Genomic DNA, 17,072 nt, shown 5'->3' with positions numbered 1-17,072 from the left:
TCCACCCTGGAACCTTCTCCACCCTGCACCCATCATCTCCAGCCTGGAACCTTCTCCACCCTGCACCCATCATCTCCACCCTGGAACCTTCTCCAACCTGCACCCATCATCTCCAACCTGGAACCTTCTCCAACCTGCACCCATCATCTCCAGCCTGGAACCTTCTCCACCCTGCACCCATCATCTCCACCCTGCACCCATCATCTCCACCCTGCACCCATCATCTCCACCCTGCACCCATCATCTCCACCCTGCACCCATCTCCACCCTGCACCCATCATCTCCAACCTGCACCCATCATCTCCAACCTGGAACCTTCTCCACCCTGCACCCATCATCTCCACCCTGCACCCATCATCTCCACCCTGGAACCTTCTCCACCCTGCACCCATCATCTCCACCCTGGAACCTTCTCCACCCTGCACCCATCATCTCCACCCTGGAACCTTCTCCACCCTGCACCCATCATCTCCAACCTGCACCCATCATCTCCACCCTGGAACCTTCTCCAACCTGCACCCATCATCTCCAGCCTGGAACCTTCTCCACCCTGCACCCATCATCTCCAGCCTGGAACCTTCTCCACCCTGCACCCATCATCTCCAACCTGCACCCATCATCTCCACCCTGGAACCTTCTCCAACCTGCACCCATCATCTCCAGCCTGGAACCTTCTCCACCCTGCACCCATCATCTCCACCCTGCACCCATCATCTCCACCCTGGAACCTTCTCCAACCTGCACCCATCATCTCCAACCTGGAACCTTCTCCACCCTGCACCCATCATCTCCACCCTGCACCCATCATCTCCACCCTGGAACCTTCTCCAACCTGCACCCATCATCTCCAACCTGGAACCTTCTCCACCCTGCACCCATCATCTCCAACCTGGAACCTTCTCCAACCTGCACCCATCATCTCCAACCTGGAACCTTCTCCAACCTGCACCCATCATCTCCACCCTGCACCCATCATCTCCACCCTGCACCCATCATCTCCACCCTGCACCCATCATCTCCAACCTGGAACCTTCTCCACCCTGCACCCATCATCTCCAACCTGGAACCTTCTCCAACCTGCACCCATCATCTCCAGCCTGGAACCTTCTCCACCCTGCACCCATCATCTCCAGCCTGGAACCTTCTCCACCCTGCACCCATCTCCACCCTGCACCCATCATCTCCACCCTCCTCCATCTTCGTGGCCCACCCCACCTCCTTGGTTGCCCCCCAACCCGCCCCCTCCGTGTCCTCGCCCCAAAAGACACCGTGGAGACCTTGGTGGTGCGAGACCGACGGCCGCTTGGCTTTATTGGAAGATCCTTGGCCACAGAGGTCATCTACAGAGCGGTGGGGTGGGCTTGAAGCTGGGTGGCCCCACCCCAACCCCTCCCCCAACCGCCTGCCCCTCTTATTTACCAGGGTTCTTCTGTGCTTGGCGTTGGGTGAACCTCATGGGCAACCCTTCGTGGACCACCATGCAGGAGTAGACGTCGCCGCTCAGCCAGCTGCTCTTGAGGACCGTCATCTTGCTGTAGACGAAGAAGGTGCTCTCCTTGGGACCGTCGCGCAGGGGCGGCGTGGTGACGTAGGCCTCCTCGGCCACGTTCTCGTGGTTCTTCAGCCACTGGACTTGGATGTTCTCGGGTTGGAAGGCGTGGACCAGGCAGGTGAGGGTGAGCTTGGCGTGGGACATCTCGTCGGGGTGGGGCGGGAGGATGAAGATGAGGGGCGGCGAGACCTTGCCTGCGAGGAGAAGCGGGTCGGCGTCAGCCAAACGGGTTTTTTTTTTTAGGTTGGGTGGTGGTCGAGGTGGAGGAGAAGCCACTCACCTGACCGCCTGGAGATGCTCTTGTTGAGGGGCACCACGAGGTCGTCGTGCTTGACCATGCAGGTGAAGCGTTCGCCGGCTTCCCAGTCTTGGGTGGAGATGGCCAAGGTGCTGGTGGCCGTGTAGGTGCCGTTAAATTCTTCGCGGAGATCCAGAAATTCCGGGTTGAGGACCCCCGGCTTCTCCTTGACCCAGGAAAGTTGGAAGCCGGAGTCGCTGGGCAGGTTGACCACCAAGCAGCGGACCTTGGGGGTGCGGGAGATGTAGAGGTCCGCCGTGTTGGGTGGCAGGACGTAGATGAGGATGTTGCTGATGCTGAGCTTCTCCGAGCCTGCGGGCGGGGTGAGGAGGGGGGTGAAGGGTGGGGGTGGGGGTGGTGGCCCGGTTCTCCTGTCCATGGGTGGCTTTGGGTGCTGCTGGGGAGGGTGGGGGTGAGGCCTGCTGGCAGGTCCGGCACCCATCATGGAAGGTTCTGCACCCATCATGGAAGGTTCTGCACCCATCATGGCCACCCAACCTTCTCCATTGGTGGCACCCATCATGGTCACCAACCTTCTCCACTGGTGACACCCATCATGGCCACCCAACCTTCTCCATTGGTGGCACCCATCATGGTCACCCAGCCTTCTCCACTGGTGACACCCATCATGGCCACCCAACCTTCTCCAATCGTGGTACCCACCATGGTCACCAACCTTCTCCTCTGGTGACACCCGCCATGGTCACCCAACCTTCTCGATTGGTGACACCCGCCATGGTCACCCAACCTTCTCCATTGGTGACACCCATCATGGTCACCCAACCTTCTGTGTTGGTGACACCCATCATGGTCACCCAACCTTCTCCATTGGTGACACCCATCATGGTCACCCAACCTTCTGTGTTGGTGACACCCATCATGGTCACCCAACCTTCTGTGTTGGTGACACCCGTCATGGTCACCCAACCTTCTCCATTGGTGACACCCATCATGGTCACCCAGCCTTCTCTGGTGGTACCCATCATGGTCATGAAACCTTGTCCTCTGGTGACACCCATCATGGTCACCCAACCTTCTCCATTCCTCCTACTGACCATGGTCATCCCAACCTTCTCCATTCCTGCTACCCACCATGGTCACCCAACCTTCTCCATTGGTGGTACCCACCATGGTCATGCAACCTTCTGCATTGAAAGCACCCATCATGGTCACCCAACCTTCTCCATTGGTGACACCCATCATGGTCACCCAACCTTCTCCATTGGTGACACCCATCATGGTCACCCAACCTTCTCCATTGGTGACACCCACCATGGTCACCCAACCTTCTCCATTGGTGACACCCATCGTGGTCACCCAACCTTCTCTGGTGACACCATTGTGGTCACCCAACCTTCTCCATTGGTGACACCCATCATGGTCACCCAACCTTCTCCATTCATGGTCCCCACCATGATGACTCCAACGTCTTCTTCTGCCGGCGCCCTTCCGGCTCACCCAACCTTCTCCAGCGCTGGCACCTCCTGCCCCCGCGCCGCGCCCGTGTCCTCACCTGTACATAAGCGGACGTGGTCCTGGACGGTGGTGCCGGAGGCGGGATGTCTGACCTGGCAGGTGAAGGTCTTCCCATCCAACCACTCCGAGCGGCTGGCATTGGTCCTGCTGGTGGCCGAGTAGGTGGCGCTCCCCGGCGTCCCGCTGCGGCAACGTGGCGCTGGAGACCAGCAGCCCCGAGACGCCGTCCACCAGCCAGTCCACCTCCACGACGGGTGGGAAGAAGCCGGAGATGAGGCAGAGGAGCTCGACGGAGTCATCACCCATGTTGTGGGAGCAGGAGGAGGCGTAGAGGACCTCGACCTCCGGAGCCACAGGTGGCTGCGTCACCCGGCACACTGCGGGGCGGGGAGAAGGGTGAAGGGGGACCTGCTGCGCTCCAAGGGGGCTTGGAGGACCTCCCACCCCATGGGGCGGGTCATGGGGACAAGGAGGGGGGGGACCTTCCATGGTCTAGAAGGTCCTGGAGGACCTCCCACCTCCATTTCATGAGTTATGGAGATCTGGGAGGACCTTCCATGGCCTAATGGGTCTTGAGGGACCTCCCACCCCATGGGATGGGTCATGGGGACAAGGAGGGGGGGACCTTCCATGGTCTAGAAGGTCTTGGAGGACCTCCTGCCTCCATTTCATGGGTCATGGAGATATAGGAGGACCTGCCATGGTCTAGAAGGTCCTGGGGGACCTCCCGCCTCCATTTCATGGGTCATGGAGATGAGGGAGGACCTGCCATGGTCTAGAAGGTCTTGGAGGACCTCCCGCCTCATGGGACGGGTCATGGGCACAAGGAGGGGGGGACCTTCCATGTTCTAGAAGGTCTTGAGGGACCTCCCGCCTCCATTTCATGAGTTATGGAGATCTGGGAGGACCTTCCATGGTCTAATGGGTCTTGAGGGACCTCCCACCCCATGGGATGGGTCATGGGGACAAGGAGGGGGGGACCTTCCATGGTCTAGAAGGTCCTGGAGGACCTCCTGCCTCCATTTCATGGGTCATGGAGATGAGGGAGGACCTGCCGTGGTCTAGAAGGTCTTGGAGGACCTTCCACCCCATGGGACAGGTCATGGGGACAAGGAGGGGGGGACCTGCCGTGGTCTAGAAGGTCCTGGGGGACCTCCCGCCTCCATTTCATGGGTCATGGAGAAGGAGGAGGACCTGCCATGCTCCAATCGTTCTTGAGGGACCTCCCGCCTCCATCCCATGACTCATGGAGATCAAGGAGGACCTTCCATGGTCCAATGGGTCTCAAGAAGGTCCCACCTCCATCCCATGACTCATGGAGATCAGGGAGGACCCTCTATGGTCCAATGGCTCTTGAGGACCCTCCCACCTCATTTGCATGAACCATGGAGATCAGGGAGGACCTTCCATGGTCGAGTGGGCCTTGAGGAACCTCCCGCCTCCATCCCATGACTCATGGAGATCGGGGAGGAGCTTCCACGCTCCAATGGCTCTTGAGGACCCTCCCACCTCATTTGCATGAGCCATGGAGATAGGGGAGCACCTTCCATGCTCCAATGGCTCTTGAGGACCCTCCCACCTCATTTGCATGAGCCGTGGAGATAGGGGAGGACCCTCCCACCTCATTTGCATGACTCATGGAGATCAGGGAGGACCTTCCATGGTCGAGTGGGTCTTGAGGGACCTCCCGCCTCCATCCCACGACTCATGGAGATCGGGGAGGAGCTTCCACGCTCCAATGGCTCTTGAGGACCCTCCCACCTCATTTGCATGAGCCGTGGAGATATGGGAGGAGCTTCCACGCTCCAATGGCTCTTGAGGACCCTCCCACCTCATTTGCATGAGCCGTGGAGATATGGGAGGACCTTCCACGCTCCAATGGCTCTTGAGGACCCTCCCACCTCATTTGCATGAGCCGTGGAGATATGGGAGGACCTTCCACGCTCCAATGGCTCTTGAGGGACCTCCCGCCTCCATCCCACGACTCATGGAGATCGGGGAGGAGCTTCCACGCTCCAATGGCTCTTGAGGACCCTCCCGCCTCATTTGCATAACTTAGGGGTCTGCGCCCTCACCCTTTCCAGCACCTTCTGCCCCCGCCCCGTACCTGGCACCTCCTTGGCGCGCGTGCTGCCGGTGGCGGGGTGGCTGACGGTGCAGGTGTAGGCGGTGCGGTGGGTGCCGGCCGGCAGGCGCAGGCCGCTGCCGAGGCGGTAAAATCCGGTGGCGGGATCGCGGACGGCGGGGGCAGAGACGACGGCGCCGCCGGCGCCGCCGTGGTCCCAGGTGACGGTGACGGGTTCGGGGAAGTAACCGCTCGCCAGGCAAAGCAAGGTCACGGGGCCGGCGCCCGCCCCACAGCAAGTGCTGAGGGGGAAGAGGGTGGGGGGCGACGAGGCAACTGTGGGGAAGAACGTGGGGGTCAGGCCCGCCCCACGGCGCGGGGCGGGGCTCGGCCCAGCGAGGAAGGGGGGGTTCCGCCCCATAGGAAGGGGCTGGGGGGGGGTGAGGAAGGCGGGGGCGGGTGGCGCCGTAGAGGGGAGGCGGGAAGTCCTGCCCCATAGCGTGGCGGCGGGAAGTTCTGCCCCATAGCGTGGCGGCGGGAAGTTCTGCCCCATAGCGTGGCAGAGGGAAGTTCTGCCCCATAGCGTGGCAGCGGGAAGTCCTGCCCCAGGGGATTGAGGAAGGATTCCTGCCCCATAGCGTGGAGGTGGGAAGTCCTGCCCCATAGGACTGAGGAGGGATTCCTGCCCCATAGGACTGAGGAGGGGTTCCTGCCCCATAGCGTGGAGGTGGGAAGTCCTGCCCCGGGGGACTGAGGAAGGATTCCTGCCCCATAGCGTGGTGGCGGGAAGTCCTGCCCCATAGGACTGAGGAGGGATTCCTGCCCCATAGCGTGGAGGTGGGAAGTCCTGCCCCAGGGGATTGAGGAAGGATTCCTGCCCCATAGCATGGTGGCGGGAAGTCCTGCCCCATAGGACTGAGGAGGGGTTCCTGCCCCATAGCATGGCAGCAGGAAGTTCTGCCCCATAGAGTGGAGGCGGGAAGTTGTGCCCCAGGGGACTGAGGAAGGATTCCTGCCCCATAGCGTGGCAGCGGGAAGTCCTGCCCCAGGGGATTGAGGAGGGATTCCTGCCCCATAGGACTGAGGAGGGATTCCTGCCCCATAGCGTGGTGGCAGGAACTCCTGCCCCATAGCATGCAGGCAGAAACTCCTGCCCCATAGGATTGAGGAGGGATCCTGCCCCATAGGATGGGGGAGGGGAGAGTGATGAGGCAGCAGCTCAACACGGATCTCCAGCCCCACAGCTGGCCCTGACCCACAGAGAGTTCTAGCCCCACAGATGTCCCCACAACCAAGGATGTTCCTGCCCCACTGATAGCCCTGACCCATGGCTATGCCCGCCCCACAGCTAACCGTGCCCCACAGCTATCCCCGACCCACAGCTATGGTGGCTCCACAGCTATCCGTGCTCTACAGCTTTCCCTGCCCCACAGCTACCCCCGACCCACAGCTACCCCTGCCCCACAGCTATCCCTGCCCCACAGCTACCCCTGCCCCACAGCTATCCCTGCCCCACAGCTCTCCTGCACCCACAGCTACCCCTGCCCCACAGCTCTCCTGGACCCACAGCTACCCCTGCCCCACAGCTATCCCCGACCCACAGCTCTCCTGCACCCACAGCTACCCCTGCCCCACAGCTACCCCCGACCCACAGCTCTCCTGGACCCACAGCTACCCCTGCCCCACAGCTACCTCTGCCCCACAGCTCTCCTGGACCCACAGCTACCCCTGCCCCACAGCTACCTCTGCCCCACAGCTCTCCTGGACCCACAGCTACCCCTGCCCCACAGCTACCCCTGCCCCACAGCTCTCCTGCACCCACAGCTAACCCTGCCCCACAGCTATCCCTGCCCCACAGCTACCCCTGCCCCACAGCTCTCCTGCACCCACAGCTCTCCTGCACCCACAGCTATGTCTGCCCCACAGCTACCCCTGCCCCACAGCTCTCCTGGACCCACAGCTACCCCTGCCCCACAGCTACCGCTGCCCCACAGCTATCCTGCACCCACAGCTATCCTGGACCCACAGCTACCCCTGCCCCATAGCTACCCCCGACCCACAGCTATCCCTGCCCCACAGCTACCCCTGCCCCACAGCTCTCCTGGACCCACAGCTATCCTGGACCCACAGCTACCCCTGCCCCACAGCTCTCCTGCACCCACAGCTATCCTGGACCCACAGCTCCCCCTGCCCCACAGCTCTCCTGCACCCACAGCTACCCCTGCCCCACAGCTATCCCTGCCCCACAGCTATCCCTGCCCCACAGCTACCCCTGCCCCACAGCTCTCCTGGACCCACAGCTATGTCTGCCCCACAGCTACCCCTGCCCCACAGCTCTCCTGGACCCACAGCTACCCCTGCCCCACAGCTATCCCTGCCCCACAGCTCTCCTGCACCCACAGCTACCCCTGCCCCACAGCTATTCTGCACCCACAGCTACCCCTGCCCCACAGCTACCCCTGCCCCACAGCTCTCCTGCACCCACAGCTATCCTGGACCCACAGCTATCCCTGCCCCACAGCTCTCCTGCACCCACAGCTATGTCTGCCCCACAGCTATCCCTGCCCCACAGCTCTCCTGGACCCACAGCTACCCCTGCCCCACAGCTATCCTGCACCCACAGCTATCCTGGACCCACAGCTACCCCTGCCCCACAGCTCTCCTGCACCCACAGCTACCCCTGCCCCACAGCTCTCCTGCACCCACAGCTATCCTGGACCCACAGCTATCCCTGCCCCACAGCTCTCCTGCACCCACAGCTACCCCTGCCCCACAGCTACCCCTGCCCCACAGCTATCCCTGCCCCACAGCTACCCCTGCCCCACAGCTATCCTGGACCCACAGCTATCCCTGCCCCACAGCTATCCCTGCCCCACAGCTCTCCTGGACCCACAGCTCTCCTGGATCCACAGCTATCCCTGCCCCACAGCTATCCCTGCCCCACAGCTCTCCTGGACCCACAGCTACCCCTGCCCCACAGCTCTCCTGGATCCACAGCTAACCCTGCCCCACAGCTACCCCTGCCCCACAGCTACCCCTGCCCCACAGCTATCCTGCACCCACAGCTCCCCCTGCCCCACAGCTCCCCCTGCCCCACAGCTACCCCTGCCCCACAGCTCTCCTGGACCCACAGCTCCCCCTGCCCCACAGCTACCCCTGCCCCACAGCTCTCCTGGACCCACAGCTCCCCCTGCCCCACAGCTCCCCCTGCCCCACAGCTCCCCCCCAGCCCCACACATCCCTCCCCCCCCCCCATTTTGGGAATTTTGGCCTCATTTCTGGCATTTTTTCACCCCAGCACCCAAGGCCTTGGCGCCATTTTGGAATTTTTTGGGGCCGTTACCGGAGATTTTGGGGCTCCTTCATGGCTCCTGCTGGAATTTTGGGTCCAAATGAGCGATTTTTGGGGCCACCTTGGACCCGCTGGCATTTTGGGCTCAATCACGGAGGTTTTGGGTCCTTCCCGGCGATTTTGGAGCCTTCCCGGCCGTTTTGGGGCCATTTTGGAAGCCCTCGATCCATGACGCTGGCTTTGGGACCATAAAAGCTATTTTTGGGGCCTTACCGGAATTTTTGGGTCCGTAATGGAGATTTTTGGATCCAGAATGATGATTTTTGGGTCCATAACAAAGTTCTGGGTCCATAATGCAGATTTTTGGGTCCATAATGACCATTTTTGGGTCCATAATGAAGTTCTGGGTCCATAATGGAGATTTTTGGGTCCATAACAAAGTTCTGGGCCCATAATGGAGATTTTTGGGTCCAGAACGATGATTTTTGGGTCATAACAAAGTTCTGGGTCCATAATGCAGATTTTTGGGTCCATAATGGAGATTTTTGGGTCATAATGAAGTTCTGAGTCCATAATGCAGATTTTTGGGTCCATAATGGAGATTTTTGGGTCATAACGAAGTTCTGAGTCCATAATGGAGATTTTTGGGTCCAGAATGATCATTTTTGGGTCTGTAATGAAGTTCTGGGTCCATAATGCAGATTTTTGGGTCCCTAATGACCATTTTTGGGTCCATAACGAAGTTCTGGGTCCAGAATGGAGATTTTTGGGTCCATAATGACCATTTTTGGGTCAATAATGAAGTTCTGGGTCCATAACGAAGATTTTTTGGGTCCATAATGACCATTTTTGGGTCCGTAATGAAGTTCTGGCTCCATAACGCAGAGTTTCGGGTCCATAATGAAGAGTTTTGGGTCAATAATGAAGTTCTGGGTCCAGAACGGAGATTTTTGGGTCCATAATGATGACTTTTGGGTCCATAATGATGATTTTTTGGGTCCATAATGGAGATTTTTGGCTCCATCACGACGTTCTGGCTCCATCACGGAGTTTTTTGGGTCCAGGCTTGAGTCTGAAGGTCTTTTTTTTGGGTCCGTTCAGGTCAGTTTTGGGTGCGCGCCGGCGATTTTTGGCCACCGAGCTTCACCCTCAGCCCAGCCTGGTCTGGAAAAAACCAAAAAAACCAAGTGTAAACCCCTGAAATAACCATTAATTAACTAAAAAAAACCCCAAAACCAACGAAAACCAAAACCAACCGAACCGTCAAGGTCCACCCCCGGGTGGAAAAAAGGCGGCCGAGCGTCACCTCCCCCGCGCTTCCCCAAATTTGGGCGAATTTCTGCTGAAAGTGCGGGAGGGGGGCAGGGCAGGCCCCAAAATCGCCGTTTCTGGCCCCGGCTGAGAGCTGGCTGGCCTGGCCCCGCCCCCCCCCAGCCTTCGTTAGGGGGTGGGTAAGAGGGTGATCAATAATCAAGGAGCGAGAGGATCGCTAATAAGCGATAAGATCGAGGATCAATAATCAAGAAGCGATAGGATCGAGGATTGATAATCAATGAGGGATAGGATCAAGGATCAATAATCAAGGAGCAATAGGACTGAAGATCGATAATCAATGAGGGATAGGATCAAGGATCGATAATCAATGAGGGATAGGATCAAGGGTCGATAATCAATGAGGGATAGGATCAAGGATCAATTATCAATGAGGGATAGGATCAAGGATCAATTATCAATAAGCGATAGGAGCGATAATAAAGAAGTGATAGGATTGAGGATCGATAATCAATGAGCGATAGGATCGTGGATCGATAATCAAGGAGTGATAGGATCGAGGATTGATAATCAATGAGGGATAGGATCGAGGATCAATAATCAAGGAGCAATAGGATCGAGGATCGATAATCAAGGAGCAATAGGATCGAGGATCGATTATCAATAACGATAGGAGCGATAATAAAGAAGTGATAGGATTGAGGATTGATAATCAATGAGCGATGGGATCGTGGATCAATAATCAATGAGCGATAGGATTGGGGATCAATAATCAAGGAGCAATAAGATTGATAATCAATAAGCGATAGGATCAAGGATCAATAATCAAGAAGTGATAGGATCGTGGATCGATAATCAATGAGCGATAGGATTGAGGATCAATAATCAAGGAGTGATAGGATCAAGAGTCAAGGAGTGATGGGATTGAGGATCGATAATCAATGAGTGATAGGATCGATAATCAATAAGCAACAGGATCGAGGACTGATAATCAAGAAACAATAGGATCGCGGATCGATAATCAAGGAGCGATAGGATCAAGGATCGATAATCAATGAGCGATAGGATTGGGGATCAATAATCAAGAAGCGATAGGATCGTGGATCAATACGGCCGATAACTGATAGGATCAGTAACGGGCCAGGTCAAAAAGCGAGAGGATCAATAAGGAATGGGATTGGTAACCGATGGGATCGATAACCGATGGGATGGATAACCCATAGGATCAATAAGTGATAGGGCTGAGAACTGATAGGATCGATAATGATAGGATCAATAACTGATAGGATTGATAACCAATAGGATCGATAATGATAGGATCGATAACTGATAGGATCAATAATTATAGGGTTGATAACTGATAGGATCGATAACCAATGGGATCGATAACCGATAGGATCGATAACCCATAGGATCAATAACTGATAGGGTTGAGAACTGATAGGATCGATAATGATAGGATCAATAACTGATAGGATCGATAACAGATAGGATCGATAACTGACTGAATTGATAACTGATCGGACTGAGAACCGATCGGATTGAAACCAATCGAATCGATAACTGATCAGATCGATAACCGATTGGATCGATAACCGATCGGATCAATGACTGACCAAATTGATAACTGATTGGATTGAGAACCGATCGGATCAATAACTGATCGGATCAATGACTGACCAAATCGATAACCAATCAGATTGAGAAATGATCGGACTAAGAACCAAATGGATCGATAACCAATCGGATCAATAACCAATCAGATTGAAACCAATTGAATCGATAACTGATTGGATCGATAACCGATTGGATTGATAACCAATTGGATCAATGACTGACCAAATTGATAACCGATCGGATTGAGAACAGATTGAATCAATAACTGATCGGATCGATAACCGATCAGATTGATGACTGACCAAATTGATAACTGATCAGATTGAGAACCGATCACATTGAAACCAGTTGAATTGATAACTGATTGGATTGATAACCGATTGGATTGAGAACTGATCAGACTAAGAACCAAACGGATCGATAACCGATTGGATTAATAACCAATAGGATTGATAACCGAACGGATTGACGACTGACCAAACTGATAACTGATCGGATTGAGAACTTACCGGATCAATACCCATGGGACCAATACCCACTGGGATCAATACCTGATGGGATCAATACCCGCTGGGATCAATACCCATGGGATCAATACCCGATTGGATCAATACACGCTGGGATCAACACCCGCTGGGATCAATACCTGATGGGATCAATACCCGCTGAGATCAATACCCATGGGATCAATACCCGATGGGATCAATACCCGATGGGATCAATACCTGCTGGGATAAATACCTGATGGGATCAATACCTGATGGGATGAATGCCCATGGGATCAATACCTGCAGGGATCAGTACCCATGGGATCAATACCTGCTGGGATCAATACCCATGGGATCAATACCCGATGGGATCAATACCTGATGGGATCACTACCCACTGGGATCAATGCCCATGGGATCAATGCCCGATGGGATCAATACCTGCTGGGATCAATACCCATGGGATCAATACCCGCTGGGATAAATACCTGCTGGGATCAATACCCATGGGATCAATACCTGATGGGATCAATGCCCGATGGGATCTATACCTGATGGGATCAATACCCATGGGATCAATACCCGCTGGGATCAATGCCCGATGGGATCAATACCTCATGGCATCAATACCCATGGGATTAATACCTGCTGGGATCAATACCTGCAGGGATCAATGCCTGATGGGATCAATACCCATGGGATCAATACCCGATGGGATCAATACACGCTGGGATCAACAACCGCTGTGATCAATACCCATGGGATCAATGCCCATGGGATCAATACCCGCTGGGATCAATACCCATGGGATCAATGCCCATGGGATCAATGCCCATGGGATCAATACCCGCTGGGATCAATACCCATGGGATCAATGCCCATGGGATCAATACCCGCTGGGATCAATACCCATGGGATCAATACCCGATGGGATCAATACACGCTGGGATCAACAACCGCTGTGATCAATACCCATGGGATCAATGCCCATGGGATCAATGCCCATGGGATCAATACCCGCTGGGATCAATACCCATGGGATCAATGCCCATGGGATCAATACCCATGGGATCAATACCCGCTGGGATCAATACCCATGGGATCAATGCCCATGGGATCAATACCCATGGGATCAATACCCGCTGGGATCAATACCCATGGGATCAATGCCCATGGGATCAATACCCGCTGGGATCAATACCCATGGGATCAATACCCGATGGGATCAATACACGCTGGGATCAACAACCGCTGTGATCAATACCCATGGGATCAATGCCCATGGGATCAATACCCGCTGGGATCAATACCCATGGGATCAATGCCCATGGGATCAATGCCCATGGGATCAATACCCGCTGGGATCAATACCCATGGGATCAATGCCCATGGGATCAATACCCGCTGGGATCAATACCCATGGGATCAATACCCGATGGGATCAATACACGCTGGGATCAACAACCGCTGTGATCAATACCCATGGGATCAATGCCCATGGGATCAATACCCGCTGGGATCAATACCCATGGGATCAATGCCCATGGGATCAATGCCCATGGGATCAATACCCGCTGGGATCAATACCCATGGGATCAATGCCCATGGGATCAATACCCGCTGGGATCAATACCCATGGGATCAATGCCCATGGGATCAATGCCCATGGGATCAATACCCGCTGTGATCAATACCCATGGGATCAATGCCCATGGGATCAATACCCATGGGATCAATACCCGCTGGGATCAATACCCATGGGATCAATGCCCATGGGATCAATACCCATGGGATCAATACCCGCTGGGATCAATACCCATGGGATCAATGCCCATGGGATCAATACCCGCTGGGATCAATACCCATGGGATCAATGCCCATGGGATCAATGCCCATGGGATCAATACCCGCTGGGATCAATACCCATGGGATCAATGCCCATGGGATCAATGCCCATGGGATCAATACCCGCTGGGATCAATACCCATGGGATCAATCCCCAATCGATCAATCCCGATGGATCCATTCCTGCCAGGACCCCGCCCAATCCCGTTCCCCATCCGGGATCCCCCCACAGGAGCGGCCGGGGCAGCCGGGGCCAGGGCCAGAGCGGGATCGGGATTGGGATTGGGATTGGGATTGGGATTGGGATCGGGATTGGGATCGGGATTGGGATTGGGATTGGGATTGGGATCGGGATTGGGATCGGGATTGGGATTGGGATTGGGATTGGGTTTGGGATCGGGATTGGGATCGGGATTGGGTTTGGGATCGGGATTGGGATCGGGATTGGGATTGGGATTGGGATTGGGATTGGGATTGGGATCGGGATTGGGTTTGGGATCGGGATTGGGATTGGGATTGGGATTGGGATTGGGATTGGGATCGGGATTGGGATCGGGATTGGGATTGGGATTGGGATTGGGATCGGGATTGGGATTGGGTTTGGGATTGGGATTGGGATCGGGATTGGGATCGGGATTGGGATCGGGATTGGGTTTGGGATTGGGATTGGGATCGGGATTGGGATTGGGATTGGGATTGGGATTGGGATCGGGATCGGGATTGGGATCGGGATTGGGTTTGGGATTGGGATTGGGATTGGGATTGGGATCGGGATTGGGATTGGGATTGGGATTGGGATTGGGATCGGGATTGGGATTGGGATCGGGATTGGGATTTGGATTGGGATTGGGATCGGGATTGGGATCGGGATTGGGATTGGGATTGGGATTGGGATTGGGATTGGGATTGGGATCGGGATCGGGATTGGGATTGGGATTGGGATTGGGATCGGGATCGGGATCGGGATTGGGATCGGGATTGGGATTGGGATTGGGATTGGGATCGGGATTGGGATTGGGATTGGGATCGGGATCGGGATTGGGATTGGGATTGGGATTGGGATCGGGATCGGGATCGGGATTGGGATCGGGATTGGGATTGGGATTGGGATTGGGATTGGGATCGGGATTGGGATTGGGATTGGGATTGGGATCGGGATTGGGTTTGGGATTGGGATTGGGATCGGGATTGGGATTGGGATTGGGATTGGGATCGGGATCGGGATTGGGATTGGGATCGGGATTGGGATTGGGATTGGGATTGGGATTGGGATCGGGATTGGGATTGGGATTGGGATCGGGATTGGGATTGGGATTGGGATTGGGATCGGGATTGGGTTTGGGATTGGGATTGGGATCGGGATTGGGATTGGGATTGGGATCGGGATCGGGATTGGGATTGGGATCGGGATTGGGATTGGGATTGGGATTGGGATTGGGATTGGGATCGGGATTGGGATTGGGATCGGGATTGGGATTGGGATTGGGATCGGGATCGGGATTGGGATTGGGATCGGGATTGGGATTGGGATTGGGATTGGGATTGGGATTGGGATCGGGATTGGGATTGGGATTGGGATTGGGATTGGGATCGGGATCGGGATTGGGATCGGGATCGGGATCGGGATTGGGATCGGGATCGGGATTGGGATCGGGATTGGGATCGGGATTGGGATCGGGATCGGGATCGGGATTGGGATTGGGATTGGGATCGGGATTGGGATTGGGATCGGGATTGGGATCGGGATTGGGATTGGGATCGGGATTGGGATTGGGATTGGGATCGGGATTGGGATCGGGATTGGGATTGGGATCGGGATTGGGATCGGGATTGGGATTGGGATTGGGATTGGGATTGGGATCGGGATTGGGATCGGGATTGGGATTGGGATTGGGATTGGGATTGGGATCGGGATTGGGATTGGGATTGGGATTGGGATTGGGATCGGGATTGGGATTGGGATTGGGATTGGGATCGGGATTGGGATTGGGATCGGGATTGGGATTGGGATTGGGATTGGGATTGGGATCGGGATTGGGATTGGGATTGGGATCGGGATCGGGATTGGGATTGGGATCGGGATTGGGATCGGGATTGGGATTGGGATTGGGATCGGGATTGGGATCGGGATCGGGATCGGGATTGGGATCGGGATTGGGATCGGGATTGGGATTTGGATCGGGATCGATATTGGGATCGGGATCAGGATCGGGATTGGGATTGGGATTGGGATTGGGATCGGGATTGGGATCGGGATCGGGATCGGGATCGGGATTTGGATCGGGATCGATATTGGGATCGGGATCAGGATCGGGATTGGGATTGGGATTGGGATCGGGATCGGGATTGGGATCGGGATCGGGATTGGGATTGGGATTGGGATCGGGATCGGGATCGGGATCGATATTGGGATCGGGATCAGGATCGGGATTGGGATCGGGATCGGGATTGGGATTGGGATTGGGATCGGGATCGATATTGGGATCGGGATTGGGATCGGGATCAGGATTGGGATTGGGATCGGGATCAGGATCGGGATTGGGATTGGGATCGGGATCGGGATTGGGATTGGGATCGGGATCGATATTGGGATCGGGATTGGGATTGGGATCGGGATTGGGATTGGGATCGGGATCGATATTGGGATCGGGATCGGGATCGGGATCGGGATTGGGATCGGGATTGGGATTGGGAGCGGGATCGGGATTGGGATTGGGGAATTCCAGCTGGGATCAGGAGCGGGAGTGGGGGGAATCCAACTGGCATCGCGGGGATTGGGATTGGGATTGGGATTGGGGAGATTAGGAGCGGGATTGGGGGGTTTGGGAGCGGGATCAGGGGATCTGGAGCGGGACTGGGGGGATTGGGAGCAGGATCAGGGGGATTGGAATCGGGATTGGGGGGATCGGGAGCGGGTTTGGGGGATTGGGAGCGGGATTGGGAGCGGGATTGGGGGATCTGGAGGGGATTGGGGGATCCAGAGTGGGATGGGGGGGGATTGGGAGTGGGATTGGGGGATCCGGAGCGGGATTGGGGGATTGGGAGCGGGATTGGGGGGATTGGGGGATCCAGAGTGGGATTGGGGGGATCGGGAGCAGGATCGGGGTGATTCCAACCGGGATTGGGGGGATCAGGAGTGGGAGCGGGGGATCCGGAGCGGGATTGGG

At 56.1% G+C, this 17,072-nt stretch overlaps 1 gene segment (V, D, J or C); it reads right to left on the bottom strand.

Annotated features, from left to right (window-relative positions):
* Window positions 1-1,411: 1,411 nt before the first annotated feature.
* On the bottom strand, window positions 1,412-9,346 carry LOC142596874 (Ig gamma-2C chain C region-like). The segment is given in 8 exon segments: window positions 1,412-1,746; window positions 1,833-2,162; window positions 3,364-3,703; window positions 5,434-5,727; window positions 6,647-6,670; window positions 6,705-6,756; window positions 7,040-7,096; window positions 8,957-9,346. Coding segments are annotated over 8 exon segments (1,822 nt in total).
* Window positions 9,347-17,072: the final 7,726 nt, after the last annotated feature.

This window comes from Pelecanus crispus, unplaced genomic scaffold (genome assembly GCF_030463565.1).
Source record: "Pelecanus crispus isolate bPelCri1 unplaced genomic scaffold, bPelCri1.pri SCAFFOLD_150, whole genome shotgun sequence".
NCBI lineage: Eukaryota > Metazoa > Chordata > Aves > Pelecaniformes > Pelecanidae > Pelecanus > Pelecanus crispus.
This window is presented reverse-complemented; position numbering and strand designations above follow the sequence as displayed.